The sequence below is a fragment of the Erythrolamprus reginae genome, chromosome 4, assembly GCF_031021105.1.
Source record: "Erythrolamprus reginae isolate rEryReg1 chromosome 4, rEryReg1.hap1, whole genome shotgun sequence".
In the NCBI taxonomy this organism is placed as follows: Eukaryota; Metazoa; Chordata; class Lepidosauria; order Squamata; family Dipsadidae; genus Erythrolamprus; species Erythrolamprus reginae.
In genome coordinates, this window is record NC_091953.1 from 102,434,429 (window position 1) to 102,450,921 (window position 16,493).

The 16,493-nt window shown below is 40.4% G+C and overlaps 1 protein-coding gene across 5 annotated transcripts in view; it reads left to right on the plus strand.

Annotated features, from left to right (window-relative positions):
* LIMS1 (LIM zinc finger domain containing 1) overlaps positions 1-16,493 on the plus strand; it is a 118,214-nt gene that overhangs the window by 80,175 nt on the left and 21,546 nt on the right. For 3 of the 5 annotated variants that reach the window (XM_070751084.1, XM_070751082.1, XM_070751081.1), the window contains exons 2-3: positions 8,820-8,979; positions 14,127-14,193. In XM_070751084.1, the coding sequence (XP_070607185.1) occupies positions 8,820-8,979; positions 14,127-14,193 (227 nt within the window). Of the gene's footprint in view, positions 1-4,171; positions 4,406-8,819; positions 8,980-14,126; positions 14,194-16,493 lie in introns of those variants that run through there. The other 2 variants (XM_070751085.1, XM_070751080.1) reach the window with 2 other exon arrangements.

Genomic DNA, 16,493 nt, shown 5'->3' on the forward strand with positions numbered 1-16,493 from the left:
ACACCCATTAAATCAGTATTTGCTAAGCTTTCTTTCATTGCCGAAAGCTGCTTTGACAGAAAATCCTTTTTACCCAATGTAGGTTAAACAGTTTAAATTAATTTAAATGTCCTCATATGATTGGTTAGTGGATTCATGTGTCAATACCCAAAGGAAAACCACTGTTACCCAATTTGAGGTTATTATCCAGGTTTGGGTAGCACTGCATTAAGTGATAGCAAATATTACTCAAATTCAAGAAGAAAAGCCAATATATATATAAAGCATACATGAGAATGATGCTACTTAAAATCTACCTAGAGGCTGCAAGTTCTCTTCCTTAAGGGAAAGACATGTTTATTCAACAAACAGATTAGCACTGAAAGAGGTAAACTGTTTTCTGAGGCTATTCTGTTAAAAATGGGAGTTTTTAAGGCAAATTGCCTTTTGGGGGAATTCAGAACATGGACATATAATGGATAAAAATATTATAAGGCCCTACTAAAATATCAGCAATCAATATACTATTAAAATGGATTGTTTATAACCTTTAGTTGGGCAAAAAGTACATCATAGGACAACAGTTTTTGAATCAAGGCTGACCTATAGAATGAACACAAAATCCGGGTCCCATGGAATTGAAACTTGACAAAGTTGTGGCTGCTTCAGCATCACTGTGCTGCTGGGTTGCCATGATTGGCTGAGATCATGCGATCACATGAGTGTATCCTTCATCATTTTTTCCACTTTTCTCTGACCTCTGTGCCCAATCAACTGGCAGCAATGCCTAACAGGAACATGGAAATTGGCTGCTTTGAAGGACCCAAAGCAGGGAATAACTTCTTAGGGAAGGTAGTGGTCTGGCAACTTTAGAAGGTCCTGGATGAAACGGATTATCTGGACCCCTTCCAGTCAGGATTCAGGTAGAAACGACATTGGTCATACTTGTTGAGGATCTTTGGCAAGAGCAGGATGGAGGTGGTGCAACTACAGGACAGGGATTGGGCACCGGTTCAGCTGTTTTTTCAGAGGCTGATCCCCATTAATGTTAATAGAGAAGTCTATTAAGGTCTAAATGAGAGTTCCTGTGCCAGCCACTATCTTGTTCGGCGCCACAAGGTTCAGTTTTCTCTCCTCTCCTTTTTAATATCTACATGAAGCCCGTGAGGTGGCCAAGCTGAAAGAGACTGACTGACCCAATTGGCTTTCATGCCTAATTGGAGACCAGAACTCATAATCTCCTGGTCTGGGAACAAATTGGTTGTTTTCTGTATCAGGAGCAACTCTATTTGGTGGGACTGAACCTATTGTCCTCATCTACATTCTGGTAGCCTCCAAGTCATTGAGTTGAGAATTCTGGATGGGATCATCCATGGGTTGAGGTATCATCAGTATGCAGATGACTCTTAGCTTTCCAGTTCCACCCCGACGATGCAAGTGATGCTGTGGCTGCCATTGTCAGGATGGCTCCATTCAGTATTTAAGAAAAGTAACACTCAGAGTCCATTTTGAACTTGAAAAGTAAACTTTACTAAATCAGAAGTAAATGCATCAGAAGCAGAGCAAAGTCTGAGTAAAAAGGCATGATAGTTGCTCATATCAAAGTATCTCACTTGCCCCCCTTTGGAAAACAACCAGTCCCCATTGTCCATATTTATCAGGTGTATGCATCTTCATTGTCATGCCATGCTTTTGGAATGCACGTCACTAACGGACCTCCTTATCACCTCTTCTCCGGAGAAACGAAACTCCCCTGGCCTTCACCAGAAGAAACGAAACTTACTAGAGCCCCTGCGGAAAGCTTCCCCTCCCAAATCCCCAAACCCCTCCTTCCCCATTACTTATGACAGCTGAAGCGTAGTTGAAAGATGAAACATAGTCTTGCTAGCAAGGAAGGCTGAAAACCACTAGGATAAGTCTCCCCCACCTAAGCACCCTCCTTGATCCTTGTGCATCTCCCTCACACCTTTGAGCAGCCCCCACACATTCACTGCATGCCCCCTGCAGCCCCTCCTGCCATTTGCCTCGTGCCCCCCCTCTACCTGGCAATTTCCTGTCGGATTCTTCTGGTTGTGAAAAACTGGTAGAAAATTGGTCACCTAAGAACCATGGGATTCAATTAACAGGCTGTAGTTGCACTTTATGATGGCATCTCTCTGCAAAAGCAAATTCCGGTCCCAATTGCCATCGTCACTCGAGGACTAATTTAATTTAATTGATTTATAAGCCACCCAACTCCTTCTGGACTATCTGTATTCATGAATTTCAAGTCCTACAGTAATTGGTATGTAAACAATCAAGCTGATATATAATACTCGGGCTTTATGGATCTGTAGAGACTTCTGTGATAATAAAAAAAATCAGGGAATATTTGGATGTTCTGGTTTCACATACTCATAATCATACTCCTTAAACTATTTTTTATCCTGGTTATTCCTTTTTACTCAGTTCCTCTATCTGTACCTCCTTTATGCTCCCATCTGTATCTTTTTATGAGTTTCCATATAATCTGAGATGAGTTTCCGTATAATCATGCCTGCAGTTAAGTCTGCTATAAACACTTCCTTCCAAAAACATGCTGTTCCTGTTGAAGCATTCCCAACTCAAATATCTTCCCACAGATACGTATATTATAGTAAACAAAACCATTCCTACAGAAACTTAGCATGGCCTGGTGACCCATGTTAAAAGATACCATCAATAGGAAATGTCTGCTTCAAACCTCATCTAAAAGTTTATTAACACAGAAATTTATTGGATAATCTTAGGAGGATTCTATGATGCCGGTAATGGTATTGCTGATGGTGGGTTTTTAAAATCTTCTGACTTGCAAAAGAGTTTCTTAGGAAAAGTACCATAGTGGTGTTGTTCTTATTGTTATTGTCATGAAAATGCTTCTTTCATATAAAAAGGAATTCTATGGAGATACTGTGTTCATGCATCTTAATTGCCCAGTGTTGCTAAGTTGTTAAAGCAGAAAAGATGCAAACTACTCAATCTTAGATTCATGTGTTCTCTAGTCCAGTGTTTTTCAACCAGTGTGCCGTGGCACACTAGTGTGCCGCGAGACATGGTCAGGTGTGCCGCGAAGAAGGAAGCTCAGGTTCTGGTCTTGCAACTTTTTGCTGAGAGAGAAAGTGAGAAAGAGAGAGAGAGAGAGAGAAAGCAAGAGAGAGAGAAAGAGAGAAAGAAAAGAGAGAAAGAGAAAGCAAGAGTGAGAAAGAAAGCAAGAGAGAAAGAAAGCAAGAGAGAGAGAAAGAGAGAAAGAAAAGAGAGAAAGAGAAAGCAAGAGTGAGAAAGAAAGCAAGAGAGAGAAAGAAAGCAAGAGAGAGAAAGAAAGCAAGAGAGAGAGAGAGTGAAAAGGAGAGGAAGGGAGAGAGAGAGAGAGAAAGAAATGAGCAAAAAGGGGAGGAAAAAAGAGAAATGAGAAGATGATTGAGACAGAATGAGAGGAAAGTGAGAGAAACAAAAAAGAGAGAAGTGACTCTTGATTTAAAGCATATGATAAAAAGCACCCAAAGAATAAGAGAGGAAAAAAACTCCCAGCCCTCACCTGTTTTTGAAAATTGTTCAAGAGTGTGTATACACACACACACACACAAGGGTGGGGAGGAGATAGGGATGGAAAAAGAAAGGAGAGTGTCTTAGGGTGTCATTTTGTGTCATTTTGGTTGATAGTGTGCCCCAGGACTTTGTAAATGTAAAAAATGTGCCACGGCTCAAAAAAGGTTGAAAATCACTGCTCTAGTCAATGGGAGATGGAGAATTTGCAAAGAGTTAAGCCAATTTTCCTGAATGTGGCTTTCCTAACCGTATTTCCTTCTAATCTTTGCAAAGGCGTTAACAGCCTTGATATAAATATAAAGGCATGCCAGGATACTGGAGTAAGTTTTTCCACATTAAACAGTCAGTGACAACTAGCATGCCCAGGCTTACATTTTCTCTAATAGCATTGCCTTAGTCAAACTCTTGCTAATAGCAGTAAGTAGAAAAGATCATCTGGTCTGTGTAACTTGCTCTTACTACCTTCCAATGGAATTTGCTGCTTGGTTCCTCTGACATCCCTAACCTCACAGTGACATTCAAACTGTTCCGTAGCTGAACTTGGAGCTCTTCAAACCGCACACAGCTCGAGATCCAGTTCTCGGGGATTGTTTCTCTGCTTATTCCTACCTTCAGTGGTTTCTTCAGAGCTCCAGTTGTTTCTTCAGAGCTCCAGTTGTTTTTCAAATAGTTGCAAATTCAGAATGGAGTTCCAAAGCAGAGGAGAGTCCTGTGCAATTCCAGAGAATGAAGAAATATCCAACATTCCTCAAACTGCGCGTGATAACTATGAGAACGAGGGCGAAAGAGCCGTGTCAAAGTTGCAGCGCAGGCATAGTGACGTAAAAATATACAAAGAAATATGTGACTTCTATGCAAAATTGTAAGTTTACCTTCTCAGTTGATCTGGGACCTGGGCTACTCATGTTTCTTCAACCATAGTCTTGTTTGATGTTCATGTGACTGAGTCCTTTAGCATGACCCAGTAATAAGATGTTGTGGAGGTTTTGTAAATTAATTAATCTGCGTATTGTGTGTACTGTATTGTGTAATGTGCTTTTGTTTCTGGTTCCAGAATTAACATCTTTATCAGACTCCTGATGTTCTCTTTGGGTGCATTACAAATATGAAGTGGCAATAGTCTATTTCATTTGGAGCATGAAATACTTGTCTGCAATGAAAGTGTGTTTTCTAAATTCCATTGAAAATTCCTTATTTAGACTAACTAGTGTACAGACCAGCTGTGAATCCTAATTCTTTATACAAAGAGAAAATATACTTTCATGTAGCTCATTACCTAGTAAATATATACCACATTAAATCCTGGCAGAAAAATCTTATACATAACTACTTTGAAATGTTGGACTGTTCCCAGGGAAGTATATATAGGATTGTTGTTTTACATTGCAACTCAGGCTACTTATAGCAGAATATAAATTCCGTTGATCGTAGTGAATGTTATCTGTAGGGTGGGGTGGGGAAAACTCTGTCATAATCTAACAGCACAAGCTACAGTGTATATTTCAGACTTTCACAACAATATTGCAGTCAAAGTTTAATTTGGAGGAATTTGACGTTGCAAAAATTAGAGGAAGCTGCCGATGTGCATTCCACTTTATGAGTATTATAGAGGGATAGTTTTGGAAATGCTGGCAAAATTCAGTGGCATCTGAAAATAAGCTATTCTGCAGCTGTCTCAATCCTGTACAGTAATACTGCAGTTACTTCACTTAATGCCAAATGTGAGGCTTGCAGTTTCTTATATTACAAACTGTTTTAAGCATAGAGCCTCATTGCAAGCAGGGCAAGTTGTTCTGTAGTTAGAAGCAAAGTGTTTTATTATGGATTCTAATCTATGTTAAGATAACGTTAGAATGCTTGGTAGTTCCGAAATTATGTATTAGTGTTTGCAGTGAGTGGAAAGTGACTAGATTATACTTCTAAAATGTTAAGAATAGCTTGTATGGTCATCACACAGGGATGTGAGGGGGGGGGGGAATCTTTTTTTTTAAATGTAAGATCAGATATTTATGTTGCATAGATTTAGGGGAGTTTCAAATTATTTCATGTGTGACAATTTTCAATGGTTTGGTCAGTTGACAATGCTTATGATACATACACCGAGATGCGAGAATTTGAATTTCTTTATGTAATTCATAAAAATATGCTGGAAAAAGCTACATAATATGGACAAAGGATACATATCAATTGGATATGCTGACAAAATACCCTTGTGTATGATTTTTTAATTTGTTCCTGCATCTTACACACTGACAAAGGTGTGAGCTACATATTGGAGTTACCTACATATTAGTTCTACCTAAGAACACCTCTACTTACGAACTTTTCTAGATAAAAACTGGGTGTTCAAGATTTTTTTGCCTCTTCTCAAGAACCATTTTCCACTTACAAACCCGAGCCTCCGAAACTGTAACCGGCAAAGGCAGGGAGAAGCCTCCGTGGGACCTCTCTAGGAATCTCCTGGGAGGAGACAGGGCTGGAAAAGGCAGGGAGAAGCCTCCCTGGGGCCTCTCTAGGAATCTTCTGGGATGAAACAGGGCCTCCCCCCTCCCTGTGGTTTCCCCAATCGCACTATTATTTGCTTTTACATTGATTCCTATGGAAAAAATTGCTTCTTCTTACAAACTTTTCTACTTAAGAATCTGGTCACTGAACAAATTAAGTTTGTAAGTAGAGGTACCACTGCACCGTCTCCTGCCTCACGTATCCCAGCAACCAGTTAGATCCCACAGAGTCGGCCTTCTCCAGGTCCGGTCAGCCAAGCAATGTCGCCTGGCCGGGCCTACAGGAAGGGCTTTCTCTGTGGCAGTTCTGGTTCTTTGGAACCAACTCTCTCTGGAGATTCATACTGTCCCCACCCTTCTGGCCTTTTGAAAAGTTTTTAAAACACACCTTTGCCGGCAAGCCTGGGACTGTTGAGCATTAACATTCTGCTCCAGCCGATAGGACGATTGTGACGGGGATGAGTTAGGATGAATGTGTTTAAAAGTGGGGGTTTTAGGATGTGAGTTTTATGGTTGGGATTTATAATTTTTGTATTGATTTTATCCTGTAAGATTCCCTGAGTCCTTTGGAGAAGGGTGGTGTAGAAATTTGATTGAATGAATGAATGAACGAACGAACGAACGAACAAATAAATAAATGTCACACAGCAAACAACACTGATGCATCATTTGGACAGAGTATTTGCCTTTATGTGCCCAGACCTGTTTTATCATACATTCATCACCTCGAGGCTCGACTACTGTAATGCTCTCTACATGGGGCTACCTTTGAAAAGTGTTTCGAAACTTCAGATCGTGCAGAATGCAGCTGCGAGAGCTATCATGGGCTTTCCTAAATACGCCCATGTCACACCAACACTCCGCAGTCTGCATTGGTTGCCGATCAGTTTCCGGTCACAATTCAAAGTGTTGGTTATGACCTATAAAGCCCTTCATGGCACCGGACCAGAATATCTCCGGGACCGCCTTCTGCCGCACGAATCCCAGCGACCAGTTAGGTCCCACAGAGTGGGCCTTCTCTGGGTTCCGTCAACTAAACAATGTCGTTTGGCGGGACCCAGGGGAAGAGCCTTCTCTGTGGCGGCCCCGACCCTTTGGAACCAACTCCCCCCAGATATCAGAGTTGCCCCCACCCTGCTAGCCTTTCGTAAGCTCCTTAAAACCCACCTCTGTCATCAGGCATGGGGGAATTGATACTTCCCCTTCCCCTAGGCTTATAAAATTTATGCATGGTATGCTAGTATGTATGATTGGTTTCTAAATTGGGGTTTTAAATTAACTTAAATATTAGATTTGTTTACATTGTATTATTATTGCTGTGAGCCGCCCCGAGTCTGCGGAGAGGGGAGGCATACAAATCTGATAAATAAATAAATAAACTACCATAATCAGTGAATACCCTTCTGTGACTACCCCATGCCACTGAGGGAAGACACAGAAGGAAAGAAATGTGAGATCTCTAGGCCATGCACACCTTTTGGTATGGTTACTGCTTCATAACATGAGCACCCAGATTGTTGGGGTCAATATGAGGACTCTAAATTGCTTAGAGAATGCTATAAAACACTACAAAGGATTTCTTATGTGAACTGAGCTTTCCTTTGACTACTTTTCTCTTTCAGCTGCTTAGTCTGCTACCAACGTCTGATTTCTCAAGTAGGAACTAGTGCTAATGGAAAAGGGGGCTTCCCCACTGGTTTTGAGGGTAGGGCCAGCATACTGCAAATGATTGACTTTTCTTAATAAAATCATTGAAAAGACTTGCCTTGCTTATTGCCAAGGCAAGTCTTTTTTTTTTAAGTTTTATTGAATATATACATTAAAAACAGGGTGCAGAAAGGCAGAGGGAATATATATAATGTACATTCTAACATTTATAATTTTCTTATATAGTACACGTAGGTAGGGATGAAGAAAACAGAAAAGGGGGGGTTGGGGAAGAAGGGAAAGAGATATAAAGGGAAGGGGGATATGAAGTTGGAGCAAAAGAGGAGTAGTAAGAAAAGTGTATAGGGCCAGCGTTAAAGCTGGAGTTTTCATGCTTTGCAGCCTTTGTTTTAAGTACATAGGTGGTGTAAATTTCCCTAAAGTTTTTATCTATATGTTTTTGATGTAATTGTTAGTGCCAACATGTATCAATGGTTTAAGGGTTTGTTCATTCAGTTTCTTTGTAATTTAAAGTTCGTATCAATCGATGTTTACAATTTGTCGTTTCAGTTTGATGTTATGATTTGTGACGTAGATTGCTAGTTTTACAAGTTGTTTTTGTTGGATATTTTTCTTGATGAATAATTTTTAAGTTTATTTCTTTTTTTTAACCAATGGTACCATTTGTCCCATGCTTTATAGAAATCTGTCTCATCCTTGTTTTGCAATTCCATTGTTAGCTTGGACATTTCTGCACATTCCATTATTTTAATCAAAAGGGATAAAACGGTTGGGTTTTTTTCCTGTTTCCAGAATTGTGCATATAGAATCCTTGCGGCTGTAATAATGTGAATTATAATATATCTGTTTTCTTTACTAAGGTTTTGTCTTATGATTCCTAATAAAAATAGTTCGGGTTTTGCATGGATGGTCTGGGAAGTAATTTGTTCTAGCATAGTTTTGATTTTATACCAATATTTTTGGGTGGTTTCACATGTCCACCAGATGTGGTAGTATGTACCCGGTTTTTCCCTGCATTTCCAACATAGTCTTGAATAAGTTGCCTCTTGTCACTAACACATGATCATCCAAGTTAGGTTCTCATGCAGTTGTCTTTTGTTACAGCAACATGGCCAATGCTCTTGCCAATGCCATGTGTGAACGCTGCCGAGGAAGCTTTGCACCTTCAGAAAAGATTGTGAACAGCAATGGGGAGCTGTACCACGAACAGTGCTTTGTGTGTGCCCAGTGCTTCCAGCAATTCCCCGAGGGACTTTTTTATGAGGTCAGTTCCTTTCACTCGTTGCTTCTGCCTTTAGAAATTAATCCTTGTTCCAAAATTTTGTTTCCAATAGAGAAAATGACACTTTTGAAATCCGGAAGAGTTCAGTGATCTATGTTGCCTTGCAAGCACAGTGCATTCGTTCTGTGACCAGGTTCTCAAGTAGAAACGTTATTAAGTAGAAGCAATTTTTCCCATAGGCATCAATGTAAAAGCAAATAATGTGTGCAAACCCATTAGGAAAGAAATAAAAGCTTGGAATTTGGGTGGGAGGAGGAGGAAGAAGAGGAGGAGGAGGACAGTCGCTGACGAAGGAAGAAGATGAAGTGAAGGGAATAGAAAAAATTCAAAACTTTAAGGCTTAAAAAAAGAAAAGAGGGACTCTGAGGTGGCGAGGAGGAGCACACGCCCCCCATACACCTAGCGCGAGGCTGCCTCCTATACCTTGCGCCAGAGAGAGAAACCCAGGCAAGCGAGAAGGGCAACCTCCTGCTCCTTTGACTGAAAGGCGGCTGCTGCTACCTGCTTCCTCTTCCTTCCCATGCTGAAGGTCTCCTCTCTCCTCTCACTCGCTTTGTAGCTGGCGCCTTTCCTTCACTCTGGTGACTCCTCGGTTTGGCTGAAGCCGAGTTGATTCGGCCAGGGCGAAGAGCCCCCTTTTGCCTTTATGTGCCCAGATGTTCCACGATGCAATCTCGCACTGGGTGTGTGGGAGGCAGCATGAGGGAGTCACCACAGCTAAGTGGTTTATTCCCTCTCAAAAAATCCAGAGTGATAAAGGAATCTAAGTTTGTACCATACAAACAAGGAAGTTCCTTGAACTATGCCAGGCAGAAAAAAAGTTACCTCTTACATTTATCATTATCATGAGATTTAATGAATGGCAGGTCAGCTACACTGGCTAGGGATATTTATGATAGCCCTGCTTCATAGGAAAATCACAATCTAGAATAGAAGATTAAAGTAAAACAACTACAGTGATACCTTGTCTTACAAACTGAATTGGTTCTGGGACGAGGTTCTTAAGGTGAAAAGTTTGTAAGACGAAACAATGGAAAAGCAATTAATGTGTACAAGCCCAAAATTCACACCTTTTGCCAGCCGAAGCGCCCGTTTTTGCGCTGCTGGGATTCCCCTGAGGCTGCCCTCCATGGGAAACCCCACCTCCGGACTTCTGTGTTTTTGCAATGCTGCAGGGGAATCCCAGCAGGGGATTCCCAGCATCGCAAAAATAAGCGCTTTGCTGGCAACAGAAGTCTGGAGGGTGGGGTTTCCCAGTGAAGGGAGCATCAGTGAAATCGCAGCATCGCAAAAACACTGGAGTCCTCGAAACCCCACCTCCGGACCTCTGTGTTTTTGTGATGCTGTGATTTTACTGAGGCTCCCCTTGCTGGGAAACCCCACCTCTGGACTTCCGCTGCCAGCAAAGTGCCCATTTTTGCACTGCTGGGATTCCCCTGCAGCATCACAAAAACACGGAAGTCTGGAGGTGGGGTTTCCCATGGAGGGGAGCCTCAGGGGAATCCCAGCAGTGCAAAAACGGGTGCTTTGCTGGCAACGGAAGTCCTGAGGCGGGGCATCCCAGCGGTGGTGGTGGGTTTGTAAGGTGAAAATAGTTTATAAGAAGAGGCAAAAAAATGTTAAACCCCGGGTTTGTATCTCGAAAAGTTTGTATGACGAGGTATCACTGTATTAACTATCTAGCTATGTAGCTATGCAATTTTTTTAATACAGGAGATTGTTTTCAAATAGATTGCATTTCTTGTTTTTCACCTGGTCTGGTTGCTTGGGGTATTGTGTTACAACCTGAAAACATATTCAGATGCTTCCTACAAGCTACTGATAGTTCGAAGACACTTGTGGTGAATCATAGAGATGACCGGATTTAAAATATAGCCCTGATGGAAATTTTTGCAACAGTCAAAATATTTCTGCTTCCCTTGGTCAGGATAGCTTCCTAAAGAAGAAATACTGTTTCCTGAACTAGTACAAAATGATCGTACCCAACCAGCTGAGACAGATGAAAGCCAGTTTATATACATAGCCAGTATAATATCTCTGCCATCACAATGGAGCAGCACTGTTGTTCATAATGTGAACTTTTAAGCAGGCTGCAAAAAATAATGGTTTGGTTTTGGTTTAACCAATGAACTTCCTGGCCTAGATAGGATTCCTTGTTTAATCCAGAGTTTGCAATCTCTTCCAAAGGTTGTATAGTTTTCTCCGGCATTGCCTGGAGGATTTCTCCACAGTATGCACAAAGGTTTAACCTTCAAGGGTCTTGAAACCTATTTAATAGTTTACTTTCTTCTCCAACTAAAACAACGTGTAAAACCAGTAAACAACGACATGAATCATAATACCAAATTGAAACGATAAAATGTAAACATCGATCGACACAAATTTTGAACTACAAAGAAACTGAATGAATAAATTTATAAATCACTGATAAATGATGGCACTAGCAACTACGTCAAATACATATGGATAAAACTTCAGGAAAATCTATACCACCTATATGCTTAAACCACAGGCCGCAAAACATAGGAGCCCCAGCTCTAACGCTGGCCCCCCAAACTCTTTTTACTGCTCTTGTCTTGCTCTATTTTTCTATTCGTCCTCCTCTTGTATTTTTTCCCCTTCTATCTAAATCCCTTTCCCTTTCTTTCCCTCTCCTTCCCCAATCACGCATGCTATATAAGTAAACTATAATTGCTAGAATGTACATTATATATATTCCCTTTATTTTTCTGTACCCTGTTTTTAATGTTTATAACCAATAAACATATTTTTTAAAAAATAGTTTACTTTCTTTTGGCTCAAACTAAGAATGTGTAGTATTATTATTATTAGCTCCAATACCTTAAAATTGATTAGTTAGTTTGAAAGACCTATAATACAATCCTAGCAAGATTTGTTTTATTGTGTTAGTTTAGGGAATATCCAGACTTGGTAAAAGTTCTAGATATATACAGCTCTTTTACAGCAACTTGAGATATGATTTTTCCTTAGAAATCTCTAGTGTTCAGAGCCTGGACATGTGTCAAGCAAACTTCATTGGAAAAATAGGTATTTATAATAGTCTTTTAATTTTTTATAGATCAATAAAATGAAAGTAGACATTCCAGGAAATTCAGGCATAAAGAGTCTGTTTAGAAACTCCTTTTTGCTGTAAAAGACTGAAAAAATGCATATATTTATCTGAATTAACATATGGTATTTGAACTATATTGACCTTTTTTAATTCTTGCAAAATAGTCTGGCCATTTAATGCTAGTAATGCAAATAGTACTTTATCTTTCTCCTTCCTTACACATTGTATTTTTTTTAGATTTGTTTGTATTCTGCCTTTATTATTTTTATAAATAATTCAAAACAGTGAACAAATCTAATACTCTTTTTTCATCCTACTTTCCCCACAAAAACAATTGACCTGTGAGGTGAATTGGGCTGAATGAGAGTGATTGGCCCAAAGTCATTCAAATAACTAATGCCTAAAGCTGGATTAGAACTGGAACATATGCCATCCTAAAGCACTGTAAATAAGAGCATATATAGGCCATTTGGATTAAATCTTACATCTGAATATCTACAGTGTGCTCTGGTATAGTTACTCATCAAAAACATCATAAACTACCGGTATTTAAATAAACTGCACTTCAGATAAACTTTTTTGCTAGGAAGAAAAGCTCAGAATCAAATGCAACATACAGTCTATGTTCGCCAATTTAGCTGTGGTGGGGTTTTTTCTGTGACAGTTTTTTGGTATAGTGGTTGAGATGATGGCCTAGAAACCAGGAGACTGAGTTCTACTCCTGCCACTATTTTTTTCACCTATATTTAAGATACAGTATTTAGTTTGCTGAAACATCCCCTCAAGCTTTCAACTTCTGCTCTATGTCTGTAGACTTTCAAATTTACTGTACACTTTCATGTTTGTTAGTAAACATGCATTAAATTGCTCAGGTTTGTTAGTAAACATAGAAACATAGAAGTCTGACGGCAGAAAAAGACCTCATGGTCCATCTAGTCTGCCATTATACTATTTCCTGTATTTTATCTTAGGATGGATATATGTTTATCCCAGGCATGTTTAAATTCAGTTACTGTGGATTTATCTACCACGTCTGCTGGAAGTTTGTTCCAAGGATCTACTACTCTTTCAGTAAAATAATATTTTCTCATGTTGCTTTTGATCTTTCCCCAACTAACTTCAGATTGTGTTCCCTTGTTCTTGTGTTCACTTTCCTATTAAAAACACTTCCCTCCTGGACCTTATTTAACCCTTTGATATATTTAAATGTTCCGATCATATCCCCCCTTTCCCTTCTGTCCTCCAGACTATACAGATTGAGTTCATGAAGTCTTTCCTGATATGTTTTATGCTTAAGACCTTCCACCATTCTTATAGCCCGTCTTTGGACCCGTTCAATTGCACTAAATTGCTCAGGTTAATACTGCTAAATATTCTCTTCAGCAGAATTCTCATTAATTTATTAATTTAGAAGTATTCTTTGCAATTAATGCTTCTATGTAAGAGTTACAACTTCCATTGAACAGATTTAAGATAAGAGAAGCAGAGTTCCTGGAGTAATAATGGGATAGAACTCTATTAAACAAACATACATATTTATATATTAAGATTATCCATAATATCAGGCTGTCTAATATCATGATGATGCCATGGGAATGTCTTGTTTATTTCGCATCTGCTTGAATGTAACTCTGTTTATTCTAGTACATTATCACATAATTCAGAAAGAAGGTGATGTTCTCTTGGGCAAAAAAAGATCTGACACAGACATTTTCATCTTTCCAAAACTATTTGTCTGGAGCTGCCCTTCAGGAAACGTAAAGGACGGAAGAAATATATGGCTAACAAAATATGTTTCCTGCATTGAAGGCTAAAACAGATGTTCATGATATGAACATCTGATAACTCTTGATTTGCGCCCAGATGTAGATCATATCATCAGAAGCATAATTCATTCTTTATTTACATGCATACTATATAAGTGTAGCTTGATCAAATATAAAATCATTTTGGAATTTCTCTTATTAGAAAGCCTGGCAGTTCAAAGCTATAGCCATAGTATATGCAGAAGCATACTAACATCTTCCGATAACCTGGCCTCTTTATCTGTTTTCAGTTTGAAGGAAGGAAGTACTGTGAACATGATTTTCAGATGCTTTTTGCCCCTTGCTGCCATCAGTGTGGTGAGTTTCAGAACAATATATTTTTTTAAAGGTCTGATATCCTTTTACAAGAAGAGAGAGAGAAAGTATATATTATTTTAAAAAGAAATCTGAATAATTATTTTTTTTAAAAAGTGTATGTCTATTAAAAATGTTTCCTGTTGTCTTCAACTATTAGACTTCAGGCTTTGTAATTCCACCATGAATCTGCAAACAATTTAAATCGAAAATATATGAAAATCTTGGTTGGGAAGTGTTCTGTTGAGCTCTCTGGTAGAATCCTCCCGAAAATTCACAGATACAAATTTCAGACACACACACGTTTGAAAATTCAAAACAATGTTCTTTATACCGAAAATTCAAATAAACTAAGCACTCTTTTTGTATAGCAAAGAGCACTCGTCTCCAAACAAACTGGTAATTTGTACAAGTCCCTTATCAGTTCTGTGATACTTAGCTTGCAGCTGTGAGGCAATTCACAGTCCTCCTTCTTTCACAAAGTGAAACACACTTTGCTTTGGTTTAGTTTCAAAGCGGGGAAAAATCATCACACAAAGGTCAAAGGCAGGCAGGCACGAAAGTCAGGCAGGCACGAAAGTCAGGCAGGCACGAAACACAATGATCAGATAATCCTCCACAATGGCCAAACCCACAGGCTGCTATTTATAGCAGCCTCACTAATTACCACAGCCCCACCCAACCACAGGTGGCCTCATTTTCTTTGATAATAATCTTTCAGTTGTTGCTGCCTATGCATCGCTCTCCGCATGCATGGCTGTATCATTAACTCTTGTTCTGAATCCAAGGAGGAGCTAGATAATTGATCTCCTTCTGAGCTGTCTGCCACACTCTCCTCCTCCCTGTCACTCATGTCTTCTTGGTCAGAGGAGCCTTTGTCAGCAGATTCCACTGGGAGCAAAACAGGCCTGCGACTGGGCCAGAGCTAACCACAACAGGAAGGGCTTTTCTCAGAATTTGACCATATGCCATGTTATATTTATCCAAGAACAGTCATATTAAACACTTTTCCAAACTCACAATCAGTTGACACAGAAACGTTTGTTCTGTAATAAAATCTAGAATATCTTGCCTGAAAGTCTTCTGTGGGTACATTTTCATGCCATGAAATTAAGCTGAAGGTTTTTTTAGAACACAGTAATGTTTAAACCCAAGCTTGTACCTTTTTGACATGAAGAGGGTGTTGCTATTTTCCCTTGGTCTGCCCTTCAGCAAGAGCACAAGGCACATAATTTAATTAGAGTGAGATAATAGTTTGTTTATCAAGTGCAGACATGTTGCTTCCATGAGAATGCAAATTCCTGCTGTAATATATAAAATAAAAGAGAGAAAAAATCAGAATTGCTTTCAGTAATATTATGAGACAAACAAATTAGGAATTACTAGGGTTTACCGATGATGCCTGCAGGCACTTTGTGTTTTGCACGTACATATACTATATATATACGCTTCTTGATAAAGTCGCTCAAATTGAGGATAAAGATCAAAAGCACACATTTTGATTCTGTTTGTTGGGATCCATTGCAGCAGCATTCATGCCCAAGTCAATCCCTCTGTCAGCTTTGAAAAGAGAATACAGTCATACCTCGTCTTACGAACCTAATTGGTTCCAGGGGGAGGTTCGTAAGACGAAAGGTTCATAAGACGAAACATTGTTTCCCATAGGAAACAATGTAAAGTCAATTAATCCGTGCAACCCAAAAAACCCCCCCGCAAAAAAACGCTGCCGCCCGGCTGTCACCTTTTAAAACAGCCTGGGGGCTTCTCAGCGACCTCCCGAACGCCGAACGCCAAACCCGAACTTCCGGGTTCGGCGTTTGGGAGGCCGCCGAGAAGCCCCCAGGCTGTTTTAAAAGGTGACAGCTGGGCGGTGGGGCTTCCCAGCAGCCTCCGAACGCCGAACGCGGAAGTTTGGCTTCGGGAGACAGCTGGGAAGCCGCGCGGCTGTTTTAAAAGGTGACAGCCGGGCTGGGAGGCTTCCCAGCAACCTCCCGAACCCGGAAGTTCGGCAAAAGTTCGGGGTTCGGGAGGTTGCTGGGAAGCCCCCCAGCCCGGCTGTGACCTTTTAAAACAGCCGGGCGGCTTCCCAGCAGCTTCCTGAAGCCGAACGCCAAACCCGAACTTCCGCATTCGGCGTTCGGAGGCTGCTGGAAAGCCGCGCGGCTGTTTTAAAAGGTGACAGCCGGGCTCGGAGGCTTCCCAGCAACCTCCCGAACCCCGAACCCGGAAGTTCGGGTTTAGCGTTCGGCTTCGGGAAGCTGCTGGGAAGCCGCCCGGCTGTTTTAAAAGGTCACAGCCGGGCT